At 32.2% G+C, this 25,861-nt stretch overlaps 2 protein-coding genes and 1 long non-coding RNA gene across 3 annotated transcripts in view; 2 read left to right on the top strand and 1 right to left on the bottom strand.

Annotated features, from left to right (window-relative positions):
- Positions 1-25,861, bottom strand: part of LOC143062698 (obscurin-like protein 1) — a 198,541-nt gene that overhangs the window by 48,821 nt on the left and 123,859 nt on the right. The gene's annotated exons all lie outside the window — the stretch shown is intronic.
- LOC143062081 (uncharacterized) lies at positions 7,688-9,847 on the top strand. The gene is made up of 3 exons (XR_012974532.1): positions 7,688-7,706; positions 8,333-8,494; positions 9,729-9,847. It is a non-coding gene; the product is annotated as an uncharacterized LOC143062081 (long non-coding RNA).
- Positions 10,667-15,437, top strand: LOC143061919 (uncharacterized). The gene is made up of 4 exons (XM_076233784.1): positions 10,667-10,719; positions 11,823-12,495; positions 13,068-13,128; positions 14,476-15,437. Exons 1-4 carry the CDS (start codon positions 10,667-10,669, stop codon positions 14,775-14,777), a joined length of 1,089 nt encoding a protein of 362 aa, XP_076089899.1. The 3' UTR covers positions 14,778-15,437.

Here is a 25,861-nt window from a genome sequence, read left to right as displayed (position 1 = left end):
GGGTCACTTATACATGGTCCCTCAAAATATGACGTCATAGAAAAAAACTGTTGATTGCACCCTTAAGGGACAAATACAAAATATAGTGATGTTTTAGCATAGAAATGTGTTTGCGAATGGAGTAAAATAATTCTGAAAAATATTGTACGGCATGTATATATTAATTTAAAAGCATCAGTTTGGTATATTTAATGCAAATATTACAGATTTGTACATAGCAACCAGATATAAGAAAACCAGACTCTGTGCAAATATTGAAGTTTTTTTAATTTTTTGCGACGTCATGATATTTTTATTCAATCTCTCATATATTTGGAACCAAAAGTTGCATATGAAAAGTGTAGATTTGTTCTACTTTGACCTTTACTCCTGATCAGTGTTACATAAAGTTTTATTCATTATAATATATATTTGGTACTTTTTATAGTCAAAAAGGTACACATGCCATTCCTAAGAAAAACACTATTTCAATATTTTCTCAACACAGCTATAACTTAGTTCATATAGTCCTAGGGAGAAAATCTATTTAAAGTAACTTTATTCATGCCTATTTCATAGTTTTTATTCTATTTATTGAAAAGAAACCCTATTTTATGATTTATTTTCTTTGTAAAACTGATGAAAATGTGATACAGGAAATGTTTGGGATTTGCCAGTTAAACTGTTTGCCACTGGCCAATATGCCACTACCGCGTGACTTAAAAAAAGAGCTGTAGTTTCACTATTTGTGGTCACAATCCTTAAAGTAAGACATCATTTTAATCGGTATAGTGTACAGATTCAGAAAAGCTGAGAATTTTTTATATATCGCATAAAAGGTTTTGCTTAAGGGTGCTATAAACAGTTTCGTATAAAAAACTAGGGGTTATTCCCCAACTAAAAATAGACATGGAGGGAAGTTCCATTTTTATCAACATAATTGGTGGAAAAGTATCATGTTTTTTGTATTTGGTTGTAAAGATATGTTAATTAACTTCAATTAAAACAGGTTAGATGATTAAAATAATTTAAAAAATTAGATTAAATATTCATGTTTTGAGGGGAGACAACACTGTAAACAGTCTGTTTTTTTGGCAGTGAAAATTCAAAACTTATTTGCAGCCACTGTAGCTCTTTTCGGAGCAGGCGAACGTACCCTGAAGCATGAATTTTTTGAAAGACAAGGTAAAAATCTATGAAATTCATACAACTTTGATAATGAAAAATGTGCAGGTATCATGTCTTCAGTGGTGTGCACATGACCATTTCAGGTTTTTTAAGCTTAAATTAGGCAATGTTTTTCCCAGTTTCTCTGGATAAAACTTTTTTATACTATTAAAAGTACACTTTTTTTTTATTCCATTATAAACTAGAGAACATTCTGATTCCAGTGATATCTAGTTTTATACAGGTATCTTTATTAATCAGTCCACCACTAAGGGTCACTTATACATGGTCCCTCAAAATATGCTTTGGTTTCAGAGTTATAAGCCAAAGTCTAAATGTTACCCTCTATGTTCTATTTTTAGCCATGGCGGCCATCTTGGTTGATTGGCTGGGTCACTGCACACATTTTTTAAACTAGATACCCTAATGATGATTGTGGCCAAGTATGGTTAAATTTGGACCAGTAGTTTCAGGAGAAGATTTTTGTAAAATATTACAAAAATTTACAAAAAAATTGGTAAAAATGATTATAAAGGGCAATAACTCCTTTAAGGGGTCAACTGACCATTTCTGTCACTTTGACTTATTTGTAGATCTTGCTTTGCTGAACATTATTGCTGTTTGCAGTTTATCTCTATCTATAGTAATATTCAAGATAATAACCAAAAGTGGCAAAATTTCCTTTAAATTGCCAATTCAGGGGCAGCAACCCAACAACTGGTTGTCCAGATTCGTCTTAAAATTTCAGGGCAGATAGATCTTGACTTGATAAACAATTTATCCCCAATGTCAGATTTGCTCTAAATGCCTTGGTTTCAGAGTTATAAGCCAAAAATTACATTTTACCCCTATGTTCTATTTTTAGCCATGGCAGCACTGTTGGTTTGTTGGCTGGGTCACCGCACACATTTTTTAAAATTTAGATACCCTAATGATGATTGTGGCCAAGTATGGTTAAATTTGGCCCAGTAGTTTCAGAGGAGAAGATTTTTGTAAAAGTTAACAACGACGGATGACAGACGACAGACGATGGACGTCAAGTGATGAGAAAAGATCACTTGGCCTTTTAGGCCAGGTGAGCTAATAAAAAGGCAAAATAAAGTTGAAGAGCATTCAAGACCCAAAACTACAAAAGGTTCTTTCCAAATAAAGCTCAGGTATCTAATTCTTGGGGAGGAAAATCCTTAATATTTACAATCAAAGTGCTGGATAGCACCTGTGGAAAGTTTGCAACAGTAGATGTGTATTATTTCAAATATATAGGCTGTAAAAGTGTATTACTTCAAATAAGTTGTAGTGGGTATTATTTCAAATAAATTGTATTTAATCACAGCTTTTGTGTTTTTCCCTAAACCATTCTCATCAGCAAGAATCAAAAATAGCTTTTTTCATAAAATTATGTTTGTCATGTAAAATTTTGATATAAATTTCTATTGCAACCTTAAACTGTTGATTTAAACCAATCAAATATACAGAACTCTCTGTTAAGAATATTTCTGTGCCCATCCCATGCAAAGGGCCTGTGATTAAGTATTTTTTATTGATTAAGGTCCTTCATAATTGTTTTTAGTAAATTGTATAAATTACTGATTAAACAGTTACTTTTTTTTGTTTTAATGTTATATATTGAACAAACTCGGACTACATTTGGTAGATTGTGTGGTTAATTATTTTCCGACTTTTAATTCTTTTTATTTAATACAAAAAATAATTGTAACAGGATGCTGTTTTAAAGTCTCCAAAACAAAGCTCCAATAATAATTCCCATGGTCGCCTGACATTGGGCAAAGTCCAGTACAAATTAGTTTGGTCTAGTAAAGTGATATGCATAAGTGACGCCTAGGGTAACATACGTCACCCTGTATATTTCATTCAAATCTTCTTGAAATGATGGACAGGAATATATACGGTTTAGGGGTGGGGATCTCAACCCTTTACAAGTTCTTAAACCAGTTGCTTCGCAGGGCGCAGCATTATACGACCGCAGATGTAGAACCCTGAACAGATGGGACAAGTATGGACACAACTTTTAAGTTTGATACAGCTTTAAATGTGGATTGTGATTAAATAGTTGACACAACATAGGTTTATGTCACATTATGATTTTGGACCCTTTGGACCTTAATGTAGACCAATTTGAAAACTGGACCAAAAATTAAAAATCTACATACACAGTTAGATTTGGAATATCCAAGAACCCCATTTATTCAATTTTTGATGAAATCAAACAAAGTTTAATTTTCGACCCCGATTTGGACCAACTTGAAAACTGGGCCAATAATTAAAAATCTAAGTACATTTTTAGATTCAGCATATCAAAGAACCCCAAGGATTCAATTTTTGTCAAAATCAAACAAAGTTTAATTTTGGACCCTTTGGGCCCCAAATTCCTAAACTATTGGGACCAAAACTCCCGAAATCAATACCAACCTTCCTTTTATGGTCATAAACCTTGTGTTTAAATTTCATAGATTTCTATTCACTTATACTAAAGTTATAATGTACTGATTTCAATTCAAATTTCTAATGAAGTTTGCAACAATAACTGCTCATTTAAATACATCATACAATATTAAAATGTTATAAAAAGTGCTTATTATCACTGAATGGTAAAGATTGTTTTAATTTATCAGTTGGTAGTAAAAATGAAAATACATTGTATATTGTATAAAACAATGATTAAGGTTGATTCAACTACTATTCTATACAAAGAAAGATAACTCCAATTGAAAAAAAAGATAATTCCAATTGAAAAAAAAAATTGCTATTGCACAATATTGTGCAATTAGATATTTCTTGCTGTTGTGCAATACTGTGCAATTGAAAATTTCTTGCTATTCCACAATACTTAATGTGATAATTTTGAATCCTGATTTGGACCAACTTGAAAACTGGGCCCATAATCAAAAATCAAAGTACATGTTTAGATAAAGCATATCAAAGAAGCCCAAGAATTTAATTTTTGTTAAAATCAAACTAAGTTTAATTTTGGACCCTTTGGACTTTAATGTAGACCAATTTGAAAACAGGACCAAAAATGAAGAATCTACATACACAGTTAGATTTGGCATATCAAAGAACCCCATTTATTCAATTTTTGATGAAATCAAACAAAGTTTAATTTTGGACCCCGATTTGGACCAACTTGAAAACTGGGCCAACATTCAAAAATCTAAGTACATTTTTAAATTCAGCATATCAAAGAACCCAACCGATTCAATTTTTGTCAAAATCAAACTAAGTTTAATTTTGGACCCTTTGGACCTTAATGTAGACCAATTTGAAAACGGGACCAAAAATTAAGTATCTACATACACAGTTAGATTCGGCATATCAAAGAATTTCAATTATTCAATTTTTGATGAAATCAAACAAAGTTTAATTTTGGACCCTTTGGGCCCCTTATTCCTAAACTGTTGGGACCAAAACTCCCAAAATCTATACCAACCTTCTTTTTATGGTCATAAACCTTGTGTTTAAATTTCATAGATTTCTATTTACTTATACTAAAGTTATGGTGCGAAAACCAAGAAAAATGCTTATTTGGGTCCCTTTTTGGCCCCTAATTCCTAAACTGTTGGGACCTAAACTCCCAAAATCAATACCTTCCTTTTGTGGTCATAAACATTGTGTTTAAATTTCATTGATTTCTATTCACGTACACTAAAGTAATTGTGCAAAAACCAAGAATAATGCTTATTTGGGCCCTTTTTTGGCCCCTAATTCCTAAACTGTTGAAATCAAAACTCCCAAAATCAATACCAATCTTTCTTTTGTGGTCATAAACCTTGTGTCAAAATTTCATAGATTTCTATTAACTTAAACTAAAGTTATAGTGTGAAAACCAAGAAAATGCTTATTTGGGCCCTTTTTGGCCCTTAATTCCTAAAATGTTAGGACCAAAACTCCCAAAATCAATCCCAACCTTCCTTTTGTGGTCATAAACCTTGTGTTTAAATTTCATAGATTTCAATTCACTTAAACTAAAGTTAGAGTGCGAAAACTAAAAGTATTCGGACGACGACGACAACGTGATAGCAATATACGACGAAAATTTTTTCAAAATTTGCGGTCGTATAAAAAGGGGGAATGGTGGGATTTTCAGGGGACTATTTTATTTCATTTGCTTTGTTTTATTGTCCCTTACAAGAATATATATGTTTTGGGGTGGGGATCTTGACTGTTTACAAGTTTTCAAAAAAAAGGGGGTGGTGTGACCTTGTGGGCTTCCCCTATATTTCATTTGATTTGTTTTGTTAACCCATACAAGAATATGTATGGTTTAGGGGTGGGTATCTCGACCGTTTACAAGTTCTCAAACAGAATGGGGTGGGTATGACTCCCCTATATTTAATTTGATTTGTTTTATTGTCCCATACAAGCATATATATATATATGATTTAGGGGTTGGGATGTCAACCATTTACAAGTTCTCAAACAGGAGGGGGTGGGTGACCCAGAGGTACTCTCACTATATTTCATTTGGTTTGTTTTATTATCCAATACAAGCATATATTTGGTTTAGGGGTGGGGATCTCATCCGCAGAACACACATCCTATAGTAAGATAGTCTGTCCAAAGTACTACCGGTTTGGGGCCGATGCCTTAGGAAAGTTTATTGCTATTAATAAGCAAGCTATAGCAAACTTTCCAAAAATATAATTTAATTTTTAATTGACCATATCAATGATAATTAAAATAGTATAAGTTGGTAACAGCAAGAATTGGATGAATGATTTGTAGAGTCAAAGTTTTAAGTCAAGATTTCTCTTTGTTGTCCTGATTCTTTACTCGCATTCTTTTACCATTTGCGAGTATAGTCTTGAGGAAATGATGATAGTCCGTTGGAAGGGGTCGATAAATGGCTGACCTGTGTTAAGAGAGAGCTATATCTCTTGCATGTAAAAGACACCCATGTAGATTTGGAAAAAGAGTAGGCTAATGCCACTACAAGGCAGCACTCGCACCAGCAAAGTGGAAAGGGATTAATATAAGTTGCAAAACTTGTTTCCCAATCCACTATAAATAAATATGTTTACACTAATTCTTAAGTTTTTCTGTGTATTTTGTATGATTTTGTTGATATTTTTGTAATAAACAAGCATTCTGTGAGTATTGCATGGCAATACATAGTCCCCCACTTGGTCCAATATCCAAAATCTAAATACATGGTCATGGATTGATTCAGCATATTAAAAGAATCCCAAGAATTTTGGACCCCAATTTAGACCAACTTGAAAACTGGGCCCATAACCAAAATTTAAATATATGTTTAGATTTAGCATATCAATGAACCTCAAAAAATCAATTTTTGTTAAAATCAAACTAAGTTTTATTTTGACCCTTTGGACTATTATGTAGATCAATTTGAAAATGGGACCCAAAAATAAAAAATCTAAATATTTGGTTAGATTCGGCATATAAAAGAACCTCAATAATTCAATTTTTGATAAAATCAAACAAAAAAGTTTTATTTTAGACCCTTAGGACCATTATGTAGACTAATTTGAAAACGGGACCCAAAAATTAAAAATCTAAATACACGGTTAGATTCGGCATATAAAAGAACCTCAATAATTCAATTTTTGATGAAATCAAACAAAGTTTAATTTAGGATCCTTTGAACCTCATGTGGACCAATTTAAAAACAGGGACCAAAAACTTAATACACGGTTAGATTCAGCATATCAAAGAGGCCCAAGAATTCAATTTTTGTTAAAATCAAACTTAGTTTAATTTTGGACCCTTTGGACTTTAATGTAGACCAATTTTAAAACGGGACCAAAAATTAAGAATCTACATACACAGTTAGATTTGGCATATGGACCATAATTTGCTATTGGGCTCCGTTTCCTATAACTATAGAAAAGTGATAAAATGTGAATTACTGTAAGAAAAGTTTTAACTACATCTAAAGATGCCATTATTTTTATCAACATACAAGTGTATGCTACTCTTCCCTAGAAAAAAAATTGAAATTAACAAATTTCAAAGATTATACGACCGTATTTGTGTGTCGTTTCTCGCGTTACTTTTCGCATCCGAAGTGCATAACGCTGACTAATTTATAGATAATCGTCACCGGCAAATTCGTAATTTTTGCTTTAAAATAACAAAGAACATCGACCAATAAGAATAGTGAGAAGAAAATGCCGAGAACTATAAGTATTTCTGTAGCAGGTGTAAGAACACTGTCGTTATTTTGGTTTCCCATTTCGTAACGCACATTTTAGATGGTTTAATCTGCTTTGTTGTAAAAGAATTCTTTGCAACAATATGCAAATACGAACTCTCGCGAGATGTTCAAACAGGTAAATCAGAGATGATTTACATTCTTGTTTTGTTCTTCGTAATAATTAAGTTAGAAAATGACGTTATCGTTATGCGTTACATTTCACACGAAACAGAAGTCCATTTATTTATTAAAATTGTTTTTGTCGTTAAGTTCTAATCATTTCCGGTCATACGTGAAACATGTGACTAACATGTGATCACGCCCTTACAGCCGGATATACGAAATACTAGGTCTAAACATTGTATTTGTTGGTCGAATGGCAAAGGTAAGTTAGGTATTTTGTATAACAGAAAATTCCCTCTTCGGAAATGTACGAACATCATAGTTTTCTTCCGATTATAGAGTTTGATGTGGAACTTTGGAATTATTCAGACATTATTTTGTATCTTTTACCATGCAAACGTTTTCTTTTAAAGAGCACCAGAGGTTAAGCAACCAACAATAAATCAATCTATCCATTTAGAGCGATTTTTTATGTACAATTAATTTATCATACTAAGCTTTTATCTCATTGCAAGTTTTTAGACGGCAGTTTGAGAGGAATTATTCGCGAATTTACGACCACGCCACAACTGTAAATTAAATGACAGATCCATACAGTCATACGCGACATTGTACCTCCATTTTTTTAAATTAGAATTTATGTACCAAGCTACAAAAATGTAGGAATATGGCAATTGTGTTTCGAATTAACTTGTTCCGTACACAGCGTTTGATTTTGTCAGTTTTTTACAGACTTCCTCTTTTTAGTATGCCTTGTAAATCATTTTTTATTATATTTCTTTAGTATAGTAAAAAAAATTAATTTAAAACGAATCTATATCTGTATATATCTTTTACTTTGGTCCTTACATATATATGTAGTTGTCTTATTGACACGTTTTATTGCAGGCTGTGAATAAAGTTGATCAACTAACGACACATGTCACCGGAGTTTTAGCTCATGGACAAAATAAATTTTTCACCTTTCTCGACTGGAACCAATATGCGCACGACTCTAACCTGACCATGAATATCCTTATGCTAATTCTTCACCAGATTTCAAAACTTATGGTAAGTAAAACACTTCACAATTTAAACGTATGATCAGGCAATACATGTGTGACCTCGGGTGGGGTGAGGGTGGTGATGAGCACTCCCTATACTATATACAAAGTGATAGAGCGTGCCGCTTGAATTGGTCACATTTCCAGCTTGAAAATATATGAATATATTTGAAAACAATCGGAAATAAGGTCAAAAGAGTTCCAATTACTTGTTATATGACACGCCCTGTATTTTTTCACATCAAAAAGTCTCGTCGTAGGTAAACATGACATAAGGAATAGCTGATTCTCAGATTTGAACTCCTATGAACACATCACACAAAATCATACCAATAAAAAGTTGCATTTATCCTAGGCATTATATGAAAAGTAATACATTTTTTTGAATCGAAAGTATTATGTAAAGAATGAGATAACAGAATCCAAGCGGCACACCATATCAATTAAGTGTTGAATTGGTTTCGAGTTTTACTGTTATCCACATTTCTACATATCTTTTTAATTTGTTAAAAATAATTAATCTATACACCCAAAACAAATAAGTTCGTCTGATTAGCCATATAATTTGAATGACAGAGTTTTGTGCTTTTTGAATGGTTAATTGTTATATATTTAACATAACAAGAATGTGTCCAAAGTACACGAACGAACGAACGGACGGACGGACGGGCTTACGGATGCACAGACCAGAAAACACTATGCCCCTCTACTATTGTAGGTGGGGCATAACAATTGCCATTTTAACTTGTTGCCTTTGAAATCGAGTTAATGTGCCCCCAAAAAGTTTTATGTAAATCCGTAATTTTTCCATAAATTGAATTCTTTTTTATTATAGATGATTATCATTAATAATCTCGCTGCATTTTCATTGACGGTCTGAATTGTCTTCTTCGTAGACACTCGTTTAATAATTTAAAAAGTAGAACATCTCTTTGTCTGAATAGGCTGATCCGAGTTAACTTTGTAGATGGTCTGAGTTGATCTATGGACAATCCCAGTTATCCTGCACCGTTTCACATCCACGAACTTATCTAACGAGCCCTTAAGGATCACACACATTCACAAACCCTTACGATTTGGTCATTTTGCGACAGTTTTGACAGTTTTAATGAATTGTTCGGGAGCCATTTACGGATTATTACGAGTGATCATAAGAAGTTTATTATAAAACGATGTGTCTATAAGGTAAAACTGTGGTAAGATACTATACTGAAGTAATTTTATGATTATTGTTCTTGTAGGGTAACAAGTTACCGCCTATTTTGTACTTGCAAGCAGATAATTGTTGGCGGGAAAATAAAAATCGATATGTATTGGGTTTTTGTGAACTCCTTGTTCACCAACGCATTTTCAATGAGGTAAGTTGCAATTTACAAATCATTGCGATTCTTGTTACTTTATTGAAAGGAACAGTTACCCGGTGGTTGTGTGGGTATATATATGAGCGTGTGCACCCTTAAAGGTGAAAATAGTTTTACGCAAAAAAAATATATATATTCCTCTTACCTCCGCTCGGCAAATTTGTTGAGGACTTCCTCTTCACTTCAAGAAATAAGTATTAGCTATTGCTAGATTTAAACGGTGTGGTTATTTCAAGATTTAAAACGGTTTGGTTTAAGGGTTAAAACTGTGGGAAGTGTTAAACATAATGTATAGGCAGATCCAACCGGGGGAGGTGGTGTGTATTGGATAATTATAAGGTCCTGTGATCCCTCAAATCCTTGAAAATATAGTACATTAAAATTCATCAGCACTGAATTCTTATGTGTTATTATTACTCGAGAAATAAATACAATGATTTGCTTTATTCGAAATTGTATGGTCTTGAGGGGCGGCAGGACATTTTTCGGGGTGTTTATAAGCTCGGGATTTCGGGATTTCGGGATTTACGCTTTGGGGACCCGGGAATTCTCTTTCCGAAGTTTGGGATGTCGGGATTTTTTTTTTTAAATTCGGGACCTCGGGATTTCATGTTTTTAAGCCCGGGATTTTGGGATCAGAACCGTCTTCCCCCTTCTTTTTCACGAGGAGGGACTATAAATGTAGGACTGGACTTGAAACACGTAGCCTCTTGTTATACTATATTAATGGTTTGTATATATTTCTTCTCTAACATATAATCTGTGACATCTTAATAAGGATTAATTATCTTGTGTCAACAATAATTCCACAGATAAAGATGCTAACCACATGGGGTCATTCACATCAAGTAGATAAAAAGAACAGTGCACAGTATATACATATACATTGTATCTTACCAGACAATGAAAATATATGATCAATTGACACATTAATTATTGCCTATCCATATAATTACCTCTGAAATTGCACACATGTATGTATCATTGATTATAGTTTATACATGCTAATGGTACATCTGTCTGTAAAACATTCATTTACAAGACCCCCTTTTGGGGATTTTTTGTGTGACTTTTGGTTGATCATGTAAGTTATGATGCCTGTAATATAAGGTTTTAGCATGGAAGTAAAATACTTCTACGATTTTAGTTAGAAATGTTTTTCCCAGTGAAACTTATATTGAATAGAAGTTATATCTTAATGAATTAGGTGGAACTTTTTTCTAACCAGAGAACTAACACACACATCTTGAAAATAGGCTAGTTGACTCACAGTTTGTATAAGTACATGTACATCTGTTTAGAAAACGTATTATAGTATACCGCTGAACGTTAGTCCGTCCGTCCGTTGTCAACATGTCGGATAATAACAATCTGCATCAAACATTATTTATATAGATCTGTCTACGTGAGTCTCTTTCTTTTTTTATGAATTTTAGATTTTACGTGTTCAATTAAGTTATAGGAATTTTATCCATTTAAAAGGGGTATTTTCCAGTGTTTTCGGATAATAACTGTCAAATGCTTTGAACATTTTTCATGATACTTTGGTGAAGTGTTTATTGAAGTATGCTATCGATTTTATATATTATGGCAATTACCGTTCCTAGTTGTGGGGTTTTAGTCATAAAGGGATGGGGATTAGTCAGTTTTCGGACAACAACTCAAAAAGATTTCATGAAACTTTTGAAGGCTGGTTTATATCTATCAATATAACATCCCTTGAATTTTTTTTTTTATATAGATTTATAACATGACATTTAGGAGTACTGGAACTTAATTCTTTGAAAATACTACGGGTGTATCACGTGCTCTTTATTCATATACATTTTGAAGTTTACTGCCTTTCAATACGATGGGTATTGTAAACTCTTAATATACAAGCAATTTGGCATTTTACACACTTATAATGTTAGTTCTTTCTAGCATTACAGGTTAGCGTATTTAAATCACTAATTATTTTACTGTTACAAATAGCAAATTTTCTTTTCACGTGCATTTATCATTTTTACCAGTAGGACATACACACGAAGATGTGGATGCTGCTTTTAGCCGAATAGCTGAAACTCTTCGTAGGAATGATGCTGAAACAATGCCTCGTCTGAAGGAGATGCTTCCGAACGTTAAGGATATAGAGGCTATTTATGACATTCGTTCATGGATAACATCAAGCCTTAACGACATTCGTAAGCATACTAAACCTTTGCATTATAAGTTTATCCGGGATTTAGCAACACATAATGTGAAAATGCAGTACAAAGCTTTCCAAGACAGCGAATGGAAAACTGAACATGGCATTATTCAACTAATTTCCGGGAAACCTAATTTACCAAAGGGAATACCAAAAGTTATCAATCCTCAATTCGAGAAGATAGATATAAATAAGATCAAATCTAGAATACCACAGTGGCAATGTCTATTCACTGATCAAATAGAACATACAGAGCAAAAGTGGTGGGGAGGATTTCTTGGACATCTAGAAAAAATTAGAGACAGTCTGCCATACAGAAGGACAAAAGTTCTATCAAAGGCAAAATGGATTCTCCCTTTGTTACCCAAACAGCAATTGAAAAGACAAAGACCATCCGTTGATCAAGACATTCCAGCAGAACTAAGGAGATTATTGGAAAATGAGCGAGAGGAATGTTTTGTAAGTCGGTCTAGTTCTTATCTATATAAGTTTTCACATTTCTCATTTTATATATTAATCAATTTAATCTCTAGTTTCATTGTATTGGAATAAAAAAGTAAAACAAATAGACCATCACAATATAAATAATGCTTTAAGTCGATGTGAAAAGTTTGTCCGTATATTATGCTTTCCAGAGTTCATTTAACTAAAAGATAAGACATAGTTTATCAATATAGGACACAAAAATACTATACGTCACGAAATAAAAACCAAAGGAACAGCGCTCTACGTTTTTCATTTGAAAGTGACAGTGAACCTTCAACATGGAGCAAAGTATAAAAAAACAGTCATATCGCTCCAACTTTAGACCGACCCACTACACATTTTAATACTTGTTTCTGTGGAAATCATTGCAATGTTTAAAAGTCGATCACGCTACTAAATGTGACCTTTTTTTTTCGCTATCGTCTTCTGTTATATGTTAAGTCAAGGATCAATTATTTAAAAATCTGCATTCGATGTTATTTTCAAAATGTAGAAACGTGATTTGTTCAAACAAACTACAATGTATATGCACTCGTACATTTCAGGTGCAAGTACAGCCAAAACAACAAAAAAAGACATCAAAAGGAAATAGAAAAGAATCAGAAGGTATTATGTAATTTGTATTTTGTTCTATCATTTGAGAAATTTTAAGTATATTGGAGGGTAAGTATGCCCAAAAAGTATCGTTTACGATCGCGACAATTGACAATAAAATTGAGAATGGAAATGGGAAATGTGTCAAAGAGACAACAACCCGACCAAATAAAAAACAACAGCAGAGGGTCACCAACAGGTCTTCAATGTAGCGAGAAATTCCCGCACCCGGAGGCGTCCTTCAGCTGGCCCCTAAACAAATATATACTAGTCCAGTGATAATGAACGCCATACTAATTTCCAAATTATACAAAGAAAATAAAATAAAAAATATACAAGACTAACAAAGGCCAGAGGCTCCTGACTTGGGACAGGCGCAAAAATGCGGCGGGGTTAAACATGTTTGTGAGATCTCAACCCTCCCGCTATACCTCTAACCAATGTAGAAAAGTAATCGCATAACAATACGCACATTAAAATTCAGTTCAAGAGAAGTCAGAGTCTGATGTCAGAAGATGTAACCAAAGAAAATAAACAAAATGACAATAATACATAAATAACAACAGACTACTAGCAGTTAACTGACATGCCAGCTCCAGACTACAATTAAACTGACTGAAAGATTATGAAATCATCATATGAACATCAGGCACAATCCTTCCCGTTAGTGATTTAGTATCATACCATCATAACATATATGAGAAGAACATAACCCGTGTCATGCCAACAACTGTTTTTAGAATAAATGTGTTTAGTTCCGATGCAAAGACCTTATCAATGACTCAATATTAACGCCAAAATATGCAATCTTTAATGACTTGACAACAGTATCGTAATTATATCCCTTCTTAATAAGTCTATTCAAAGGTTTTGTAAGTTTCTGAGGTGAATACTGACACCTTTGTGCTTTATAAAGAATATTTCCATAAAAAATTGGATGTGAAATACCTGAACGTATTAGAAGTCTGCATGTTGAGCTATATTTACGAATGATGTCTTTATACCGATGATAAAATTTAGTAAATGTTTTGACTAGTTTGTGATATCGAAAACCCTGGTGTAATAATTTTTCAGTAATACATAAATTTCTCTCGTTAAAATCTAAAACATTGTTACATACACGAGCGAATCGTACAAGTTGAGATATATAAACACCGTAAGATGGTGACAAGGGAACGTCACCATCTAAAAACGGATAATTAACTATAGGAAATGAAAAATCATCGAATTTTTCCGTGAATAGTCACGAAGGTATCACCATTTTCAACCTCATATTGATATCTTCCTTTAAAGCTGAAGAAAAAAAGATGAATATGCATTAAGCAAATTTAGGTAAATATATCGTTTCTTCTATTTCAGAGAAAACATGCCAAGCAAAGAAAAGGAAGAAGAATGTTAAAGAAATTTCCAGAAAAATTTACTCTTCATATATTTATTTTTTTAAAACTAAAAGTTATTACCAAAAACATAGATTATACTTAGCGATATATTTTCTTTTAGAATCATTGTTCATGTATCTTTTGATAGATGAATATTTGCATTTAGTGTTGATATTTTACCTCAAAATATTCCTAAGTCTTTGGGAAAGAATTGTTACATCACATATCTATCCTTCTATTTCAAACCAACTTATATATTATTCAGACAGTTGTCAGTTGTAATTACAAGTTTCGAACACATTTTAAATATTTCATTAATAAAAATTGTTTTATTCTTTAAAATATCTTAGTAGTAACTTATTGATAACATGTGAGAGACTCAAAGCGCTTAGAATGACATTGACAGTGAATCCTAGATGTGTTTTGTGTTTTTTATTATCTGGCCTTTATTCGTTGATATTGATCTTTTGTTTTTAATAGTAAATACTAAAAATTCTACCGAATCATTTTCTTCTTCTTTTCTTTTTTTTTTTGGTTTAAAGACCAGTTTATGAGTATCAAACAACCTATAGATTGGTTTAATTGTTTGGTTGTTTTTTCTATATGAATAAGAAAATACATGAATATTTGGTCTTTAGACCATAATAATACAATATCGTTTGACAACATTCTTTTTGGTTGAAAGACCACAATCTTTATTCAAAACATTTGTGGATTAAACATTTGGTATTTATTAAGTTTGTATTGATGTTTTTTTTTACAACAATAAAAAGTCACTTCTTCAGTTTTGGTCTAACGACCAGATAGCAAATTTTATGCTATGTGTACATGTTAAAAATGGTCTTTGGACTAGTATATTGAAGGAAACATTTCATAATAAATTTACAAGATATTGTAAAATTTGTAAAAATTATATAGCCAATATGAAAAATCTATTACTCAAGTTAGTAATAAAGTATTAAAAAAGCATTAAATGTATTAAATTAATCTTAAAATAGTTTACAAAGATAAAAAGGAAAACAATGGATTTTCCCTTTTAGAAATGGAATCAGTTTAAATATTTTGTTAAAATTTACAAAAATTTACAAAATTTATGAAAATTGTTAAAGATTGAGTGTAAAGGGCAATAACTCCTTAAGGGGAAAACTGATCAAGTTGACTTATTTGTAGATCTTACTTTTTTGAACATTATTGCTGTTTACAGTTTATCTCTATCTATATTAATATTCAATGATAATAACCGAAAACGGTAAAAAAAACTTAAAAATTACAAATTCAGGGGCAGCAACCAAACAACCAGAAGTCCCTTTCATCTCAAATTATCAGGGCAGACAGTTATTGACTTGATAAACAATTTATCCCCATGTCCGATTTGCTCTAAATGCTTTGGTTTCAGAGTTATAAGCCAAGATCTACATTTTACCCCTATGTTCTTTTTTTAGCCAAATTGGCGGCCATCTTGGTTGGTTGGCTGGGTCACTGAACACATTTTTTAAACTAGATATCTCAATGATGATTGTGGCCAAGTATGGTTAAATTTGGCCCAGTAGTTTCAGAGGGGAAGATTTTTGTAAAAGATTAAGGGTGCTATAAACAATTTCGTATAAAAAACTAGAGGTTATTCCCCAACTAAAAATAGACATGGAGGCCTAGGGAAGTCCCTTTTTATCAACATAATTGGTGAAAAAGTATCATGTTTTTTGTATTTGGTTGTAAAGATATGTTAATTAACTTCAATTAAAACAGGTTAGATGATTAAAATAATTTAAAAAATTAGATTAAATATTCATGTTTTGAGGGGAGACAACACTGTAAACAGTCTGTTTTTTTGGCAGTGAAAATTCAAAACTTATTTGCAGCCACTGTAGCTCTTTTGGGAGCAGGCGAACGTATCCCTGAAGCATGAATTTTTTGAAAGACCAGGTAAAAATCTATGAAATTCATACAACTTTGATAATGAAAAATGTGCAGGTATCATGTCTTCAGGGGTGTGCACATGACCTGATTTCAGGTTTTTTAAGCTTAAATTAGGCAATGTTTTTCCCAGTTTCTCTGGATAAAACTTTTTTATACTATTAAAAGTACACTTTTTTTTTATTCCATTATAAACTAGAGAACATTCTGATTCCAGTGATATCTAGTTTTATACAGGTATCTTTATCAATCAGTCCACCACTAAGGGTCACTTATACATGGTCCCTCAAAATATGACGTCATAGAAAAAAACTGTTGATTGCACCCTTAAGGGACAAATACAAAATATAGTGATGTTTTAGCATAGAAATGTGTTTGCGAATGGAGTAAAATAATTCTGAAAAATATTGTACGGCATGTATATATTAATTTAAAAGCATCAGTTTGGTATATTTAATGCAAATATTACAGATTTGTACATAGCAACCAGATATAAGAAAACCAGACTCTGTGCAAATATTGAAGTTTTTTTAATTTTTTGCGACGTCATGATATTTTTATTCAATCTCTCATATATTTGGAACCAAAAGTTGCATATGAAAAGTGTAGATTTGTTCTACTTTGACCTTTACTCCTGATCAGTGTTACATAAAGTTTTATTCATTATAATATATATTTGGTACTTTTTATAGTCAAAAAGGTACACATGCCATTCCTAAGAAAAACACTATTTCAATATTTTCTCAACACAGCTATAACTTAGTTCATATAGTCCTAGGGAGAAAATCTATTTAAAGTAACTTTATTCATGCCTATTTCATAGTTTTTATTCTATTTATTGAAAAGAAACCCTATTTTATGATTTATTTTCTTTGTAAAACTGATGAAAATGTGATACAGGAAATGTTTGGGATTTGCCAGTTAAACTGTTTGCCACTGGCCAATATGCCACTACCGCGTGACTTAAAAAAAGAGCTGTAGTTTCACTATTTGTGGTCACAATCCTTAAAGTAAGACATCATTTTAATCGGTATAGTGTACAGATTCAGAAAAGCTGAGAATTTTTTATATATCGCATAAAAGGTTTTGCTTAAGGGTGCTATAAACAGTTTCGTATAAAAAACTAGGGGTTATTCCCCAACTAAAAATAGACATGGAGGGAAGTTCCATTTTTATCAACATAATTGGTGGAAAAGTATCATGTTTTTTGTATTTGGTTGTAAAGATATGTTAATTAACTTCAATTAAAACAGGTTAGATGATTAAAATAATTTAAAAAATTAGATTAAATATTCATGTTTTGAGGGGAGACAACACTGTAAACAGTCTGTTTTTTTGGCAGTGAAAATTCAAAACTTATTTGCAGCCACTGTAGCTCTTTTCGGAGCAGGCGAACGTACCCTGAAGCATGAATTTTTTGAAAGACAAGGTAAAAATCTATGAAATTCATACAACTTTGATAATGAAAAATGTGCAGGTATCATGTCTTCAGTGGTGTGCACATGACCATTTCAGGTTTTTTAAGCTTAAATTAGGCAATGTTTTTCCCAGTTTCTCTGGATAAAACTTTTTTATACTATTAAAAGTACACTTTTTTTTTATTCCATTATAAACTAGAGAACATTCTGATTCCAGTGATATCTAGTTTTATACAGGTATCTTTATTAATCAGTCCACCACTAAGGGTCACTTATACATGGTCCCTCAAAATATGCTTTGGTTTCAGAGTTATAAGCCAAAGTCTAAATGTTACCCTCTATGTTCTATTTTTAGCCATGGCGGCCATCTTGGTTGATTGGCTGGGTCACTGCACACATTTTTTAAACTAGATACCCTAATGATGATTGTGGCCAAGTATGGTTAAATTTGGACCAGTAGTTTCAGGAGAAGATTTTTGTAAAATATTACAAAAATTTACAAAAAAATTGGTAAAAATGATTATAAAGGGCAATAACTCCTTTAAGGGGTCAACTGACCATTTCTGTCACTTTGACTTATTTGTAGATCTTGCTTTGCTGAACATTATTGCTGTTTGCAGTTTATCTCTATCTATAGTAATATTCAAGATAATAACCAAAAGTGGCAAAATTTCCTTTAAATTGCCAATTCAGGGGCAGCAACCCAACAACTGGTTGTCCAGATTCGTCTTAAAATTTCAGGGCAGATAGATCTTGACTTGATAAACAATTTATCCCCAATGTCAGATTTGCTCTAAATGCCTTGGTTTCAGAGTTATAAGCCAAAAATTACATTTTACCCCTATGTTCTATTTTTAGCCATGGCAGCACTGTTGGTTTGTTGGCTGGGTCACCGCACACATTTTTTAAAATTTAGATACCCTAATGATGATTGTGGCCAAGTATGGTTAAATTTGGCCCAGTAGTTTCAGAGGAGAAGATTTTTGTAAAAGTTAACAACGACGGATGACAGACGACAGACGATGGACGTCAAGTGATGAGAAAAGATCACTTGGCCTTTTAGGCCAGGTGAGCTAATAAAAAGGCAAAATAAAGTTGAAGAGCATTCAAGACCCAAAACTACAAAAGGTTCTTTCCAAATAAAGCTCAGGTATCTAATTCTTGGGGAGGAAAATCCTTAATATTTACAATCAAAGTGCTGGATAGCACCTGTGGAAAGTTTGCAACAGTAGATGTGTATTATTTCAAATATATAGGCTGTAAAAGTGTATTACTTCAAATAAGTTGTAGTGGGTATTATTTCAAATAAATTGTATTTAATCACAGCTTTTGTGTTTTTCCCTAAACCATTCTCATCAGCAAGAATCAAAAATAGCTTTTTTCATAAAATTATGTTTGTCATGTAAAATTTTGATATAAATTTCTATTGCAACCTTAAACTGTTGATTTAAACCAATCAAATATACAGAACTCTCTGTTAAGAATATTTCTGTGCCCATCCCATGCAAAGGGCCTGTGATTAAGTATTTTTTATTGATTAAGGTCCTTCATAATTGTTTTTAGTAAATTGTATAAATTACTGATTAAACAGTTACTTTTTTTTGTTTTAATGTTATATATTGAACAAACTCGGACTACATTTGGTAGATTGTGTGGTTAATTATTTTCCGACTTTTAATTCTTTTTATTTAATACAAAAAATAATTGTAACAGGATGCTGTTTTAAAGTCTCCAAAACAAAGCTCCAATAATAATTCCCATGGTCGCCTGACATTGGGCAAAGTCCAGTACAAATTAGTTTGGTCTAGTAAAGTGATATGCATAAGTGACGCCTAGGGTAACATACGTCACCCTGTATATTTCATTCAAATCTTCTTGAAATGATGGACAGGAATATATACGGTTTAGGGGTGGGGATCTCAACCCTTTACAAGTTCTTAAACCAGTTGCTTCGCAGGGCGCAGCATTATACGACCGCAGATGTAGAACCCTGAACAGATGGGACAAGTATGGACACAACTTTTAAGTTTGATACAGCTTTAAATGTGGATTGTGATTAAATAGTTGACACAACATAGGTTTATGTCACATTATGATTTTGGACCCTTTGGACCTTAATGTAGACCAATTTGAAAACTGGACCAAAAATTAAAAATCTACATACACAGTTAGATTTGGAATATCCAAGAACCCCATTTATTCAATTTTTGATGAAATCAAACAAAGTTTAATTTTCGACCCCGATTTGGACCAACTTGAAAACTGGGCCAATAATTAAAAATCTAAGTACATTTTTAGATTCAGCATATCAAAGAACCCCAAGGATTCAATTTTTGTCAAAATCAAACAAAGTTTAATTTTGGACCCTTTGGGCCCCAAATTCCTAAACTATTGGGACCAAAACTCCCGAAATCAATACCAACCTTCCTTTTATGGTCATAAACCTTGTGTTTAAATTTCATAGATTTCTATTCACTTATACTAAAGTTATAATGTACTGATTTCAATTCAAATTTCTAATGAAGTTTGCAACAATAACTGCTCATTTAAATACATCATACAATATTAAAATGTTATAAAAAGTGCTTATTATCACTGAATGGTAAAGATTGTTTTAATTTATCAGTTGGTAGTAAAAATGAAAATACATTGTATATTGTATAAAACAATGATTAAGGTTGATTCAACTACTATTCTATACAAAGAAAGATAACTCCAATTGAAAAAAAAGATAATTCCAATTGAAAAAAAAAATTGCTATTGCACAATATTGTGCAATTAGATATTTCTTGCTGTTGTGCAATACTGTGCAATTGAAAATTTCTTGCTATTCCACAATACTTAATGTGATAATTTTGAATCCTGATTTGGACCAACTTGAAAACTGGGCCCATAATCAAAAATCAAAGTACATGTTTAGATAAAGCATATCAAAGAAGCCCAAGAATTTAATTTTTGTTAAAATCAAACTAAGTTTAATTTTGGACCCTTTGGACTTTAATGTAGACCAATTTGAAAACAGGACCAAAAATGAAGAATCTACATACACAGTTAGATTTGGCATATCAAAGAACCCCATTTATTCAATTTTTGATGAAATCAAACAAAGTTTAATTTTGGACCCCGATTTGGACCAACTTGAAAACTGGGCCAACATTCAAAAATCTAAGTACATTTTTAAATTCAGCATATCAAAGAACCCAACCGATTCAATTTTTGTCAAAATCAAACTAAGTTTAATTTTGGACCCTTTGGACCTTAATGTAGACCAATTTGAAAACGGGACCAAAAATTAAGTATCTACATACACAGTTAGATTCGGCATATCAAAGAATTTCAATTATTCAATTTTTGATGAAATCAAACAAAGTTTAATTTTGGACCCTTTGGGCCCCTTATTCCTAAACTGTTGGGACCAAAACTCCCAAAATCTATACCAACCTTCTTTTTATGGTCATAAACCTTGTGTTTAAATTTCATAGATTTCTATTTACTTATACTAAAGTTATGGTGCGAAAACCAAGAAAAATGCTTATTTGGGTCCCTTTTTGGCCCCTAATTCCTAAACTGTTGGGACCTAAACTCCCAAAATCAATACCTTCCTTTTGTGGTCATAAACATTGTGTTTAAATTTCATTGATTTCTATTCACGTACACTAAAGTAATTGTGCAAAAACCAAGAATAATGCTTATTTGGGCCCTTTTTTGGCCCCTAATTCCTAAACTGTTGAAATCAAAACTCCCAAAATCAATACCAATCTTTCTTTTGTGGTCATAAACCTTGTGTCAAAATTTCATAGATTTCTATTAACTTAAACTAAAGTTATAGTGTGAAAACCAAGAAAATGCTTATTTGGGCCCTTTTTGGCCCTTAATTCCTAAAATGTTAGGACCAAAACTCCCAAAATCAATCCCAACCTTCCTTTTGTGGTCATAAACCTTGTGTTTAAATTTCATAGATTTCAATTCACTTAAACTAAAGTTAGAGTGCGAAAACTAAAAGTATTCGGACGACGACGACAACGTGATAGCAATATACGACGAAAATTTTTTCAAAATTTGCGGTCGTATAAAAAGGGGGAATGGTGGGATTTTCAGGGGACTATTTTATTTCATTTGCTTTGTTTTATTGTCCCTTACAAGAATATATATGTTTTGGGGTGGGGATCTTGACTGTTTACAAGTTTTCAAAAAAAAGGGGGTGGTGTGACCTTGTGGGCTTCCCCTATATTTCATTTGATTTGTTTTGTTAACCCATACAAGAATATGTATGGTTTAGGGGTGGGTATCTCGACCGTTTACAAGTTCTCAAACAGAATGGGGTGGGTATGACTCCCCTATATTTAATTTGATTTGTTTTATTGTCCCATACAAGCATATATATATATATGATTTAGGGGTTGGGATGTCAACCATTTACAAGTTCTCAAACAGGAGGGGGTGGGTGACCCAGAGGTACTCTCACTATATTTCATTTGGTTTGTTTTATTATCCAATACAAGCATATATTTGGTTTAGGGGTGGGGATCTCATCCGCAGAACACACATCCTATAGTAAGATAGTCTGTCCAAAGTACTACCGGTTTGGGGCCGATGCCTTAGGAAAGTTTATTGCTATTAATAAGCAAGCTATAGCAAACTTTCCAAAAATATAATTTAATTTTTAATTGACCATATCAATGATAATTAAAATAGTATAAGTTGGTAACAGCAAGAATTGGATGAATGATTTGTAGAGTCAAAGTTTTAAGTCAAGATTTCTCTTTGTTGTCCTGATTCTTTACTCGCATTCTTTTACCATTTGCGAGTATAGTCTTGAGGAAATGATGATAGTCCGTTGGAAGGGGTCGATAAATGGCTGACCTGTGTTAAGAGAGAGCTATATCTCTTGCATGTAAAAGACACCCATGTAGATTTGGAAAAAGAGTAGGCTAATGCCACTACAAGGCAGCACTCGCACCAGCAAAGTGGAAAGGGATTAATATAAGTTGCAAAACTTGTTTCCCAATCCACTATAAATAAATATGTTTACACTAATTCTTAAGTTTTTCTGTGTATTTTGTATGATTTTGTTGATATTTTTGTAATAAACAAGCATTCTGTGAGTATTGCATGGCAATACATAGTCCCCCACTTGGTCCAATATCCAAAATCTAAATACATGGTCATGGATTGATTCAGCATATTAAAAGAATCCCAAGAATTTTGGACCCCAATTTAGACCAACTTGAAAACTGGGCCCATAACCAAAATTTAAATATATGTTTAGATTTAGCATATCAATGAACCTCAAAAAATCAATTTTTGTTAAAATCAAACTAAGTTTTATTTTGACCCTTTGGACTATTATGTAGATCAATTTGAAAATGGGACCCAAAAATAAAAAATCTAAATATTTGGTTAGATTCGGCATATAAAAGAACCTCAATAATTCAATTTTTGATAAAATCAAACAAAAAAGTTTTATTTTAGACCCTTAGGACCATTATGTAGACTAATTTGAAAACGGGACCCAAAAATTAAAAATCTAAATACACGGTTAGATTCGGCATATAAAAGAACCTCAATAATTCAATTTTTGATGAAATCAAACAAAGTTTAATTTAGGATCCTTTGAACCTCATGTGGACCAATTTAAAAACAGGGACCAAAAACTTAATACACGGTTAGATTCAGCATATCAAAGAGGCCCAAGAATTCAATTTTTGTTAAAATCAAACTTAGTTTAATTTTGGACCCTTTGGACTTTAATGTAGACCAATTTTAAAACGGGACCAAAAATTAAGAATCTACATACACAGTTAGATTTGGCATATGGACCATAATTTGCTATTGGGCTCCGTTTCCTATAACTATAGAAAAGTGATAAAATGTGAATTACTGTAAGAAAAGTTTTAACTACATCTAAAGATGCCATTATTTTTATCAACATACAAGTGTATGCTACTCTTCCCTAGAAAAAAAATTGAAATTAACAAATTTCAAAGATTATACGACCGTATTTGTGTGTCGTTTCTCGCGTTACTTTTCGCATCCGAAGTGCATAACGCTGACTAATTTATAGATAATCGTCACCGGCAAATTCGTAATTTTTGCTTTAAAATAACAAAGAACATCGACCAATAAGAATAGTGAGAAGAAAATGCCGAGAACTATAAGTATTTCTGTAGCAGGTGTAAGAACACTGTCGTTATTTTGGTTTCCCATTTCGTAACGCACATTTTAGATGGTTTAATCTGCTTTGTTGTAAAAGAATTCTTTGCAACAATATGCAAATACGAACTCTCGCGAGATGTTCAAACAGGTAAATCAGAGATGATTTACATTCTTGTTTTGTTCTTCGTAATAATTAAGTTAGAAAATGACGTTATCGTTATGCGTTACATTTCACACGAAACAGAAGTCCATTTATTTATTAAAATTGTTTTTGTCGTTAAGTTCTAATCATTTCCGGTCATACGTGAAACATGTGACTAACATGTGATCACGCCCTTACAGCCGGATATACGAAATACTAGGTCTAAACATTGTATTTGTTTCCAACGGGATGTAAGCAAACATAATCTGTAGGCTTGTTTCGTCTTGTTTAAAAAAGGAAAATACAATTTTCAAAGAGATTGCGCCGGGGGTCTATTATTTTTCCTATGTGCATAATGTTACATACGATCTTGTGTGAAAATAAATGCCCAATGACTTGACAAAATCGATTTCAGATTTGACCGACGTTTTAACACACTTCGTTTCCCAATAACGATGTAAAGGGTCCTTGGAAAATTCAATCGAAATTACGTCTCCTATCATGGTGCCGATGTTCGTTGGATTGATTTAGCTTCAACAGTAAATATTACTGGATATTTTAGGTGAATAAAGATAATTTAATAAAAAATACATGTTAATGTACCGTTACACTTGGAATGTACAAAGTTGGTATCTTTGTCACAATTTTTATTTAATTTTTTTTTATTCATGTTCTGCAAACACTTATCAGAAACGCAATAAACTTGTCAAAGGAAAAGTAAACTTTTACCATGCATGACTTGAAAGGAAGTACTTTATTGATTTTAGCCCACTAAAGTAGGTTAAAATGTGGAAACCATGTAGATGGTGTACAGGTCACAAATATCACATGGTGCCTATTTTAAAGATGCTAATTCCAAGTTAAAAGTTGTTTTCTTTACTGGATTTAAAGAATTTTACATTACCAATGATTTGGAATAAATTGTATATAACTGGAATTTCAAAACCAAATATAAATACATTTTTTTGGCCAAAACATCAAGATACAACGATTATGGTATCCTGTATCAATGAAGAAAATACGGAAATTCCTGAATAAATTGTACTAATTGTTTTCAAAACAAGCACATATTTAGGAGTTTTATATTACTGTTACATTTAAGATGGATTTTAAGAAAAAGTATACTGTTCAGATCATTTTAAGCAGATTTTGCAATAAAATAAAACTAAAAAAATGCTTTCGGTTTCTTATGGTTTCCTGTCGCGTTTAAAGAAAACTTTAATTTAACATTGAAAATAGATTTTAAATATTAGCATGAAGCAAGTAACACTAGTAATGGTGTTCATTTATGTCTTTTGAAATATATTGTGCAAAATAAAGAAAATAAAGATTGGTTTCCTGTTTTGTTTCCTGTCACGTAAACAGTGAATCAAAATGTATTAATTTTTTCTCGAAAAACTCAATTGTTCCATTAATACTATTCTAACATCAACACAACCCACAGAATAAAAGTTAAAGTTTTAGAACTTATAAAAAAGGATACAAAAAGAAACCAAAGGCCGAATACCAAATTATGGTCCATATCAAAGAACCTCAATTATTCAATTTTCGATGAAATCAAACAAAGTTTAATTTTGGACCCCGATTTGGACCAACTTGAAAACTGGGCCAATAATAAAAAATCTAAGTACATTTTTAGATTCAGCATATCAAAGAACCCCAAGGATTCAATTTTTGTTAAAATCAAACTAAGTTTAATTTTGGACCCTTTGGACCTTAATGTAGACCAATTTGAA

This window comes from Mytilus galloprovincialis, chromosome 2 (genome assembly GCF_965363235.1).
Source record: "Mytilus galloprovincialis chromosome 2, xbMytGall1.hap1.1, whole genome shotgun sequence".
NCBI classification, from domain to species: domain Eukaryota; kingdom Metazoa; phylum Mollusca; class Bivalvia; order Mytilida; family Mytilidae; genus Mytilus; species Mytilus galloprovincialis.
The sequence above is the reverse complement of the archived record's forward strand: the minus strand, read 5'-3'. Positions and strand labels throughout refer to the sequence as shown.

What these genes read in the sequence shown, in the direction of transcription:
- LOC143061919 (XM_076233784.1), top strand. Translation starts at nt 10,667, where the DNA reads ATGCTAACCACATGGGGTCATTCACATCAAGTAGATAAAAAGAACAGT. An exon ending in GATAAAAAGAACAGTGCACA is followed by an intron (nt 10,720 to 11,822) that starts GTATATACATAT and finishes TGTTACAAATAG; the next exon opens with CAAATTTTCTTTTCACGTGC. An exon ending in ATGAGCGAGAGGAATGTTTT is followed by an intron (nt 12,496 to 13,067) that starts GTAAGTCGGTCT and finishes CGTACATTTCAG; the next exon opens with GTGCAAGTACAGCCAAAACA.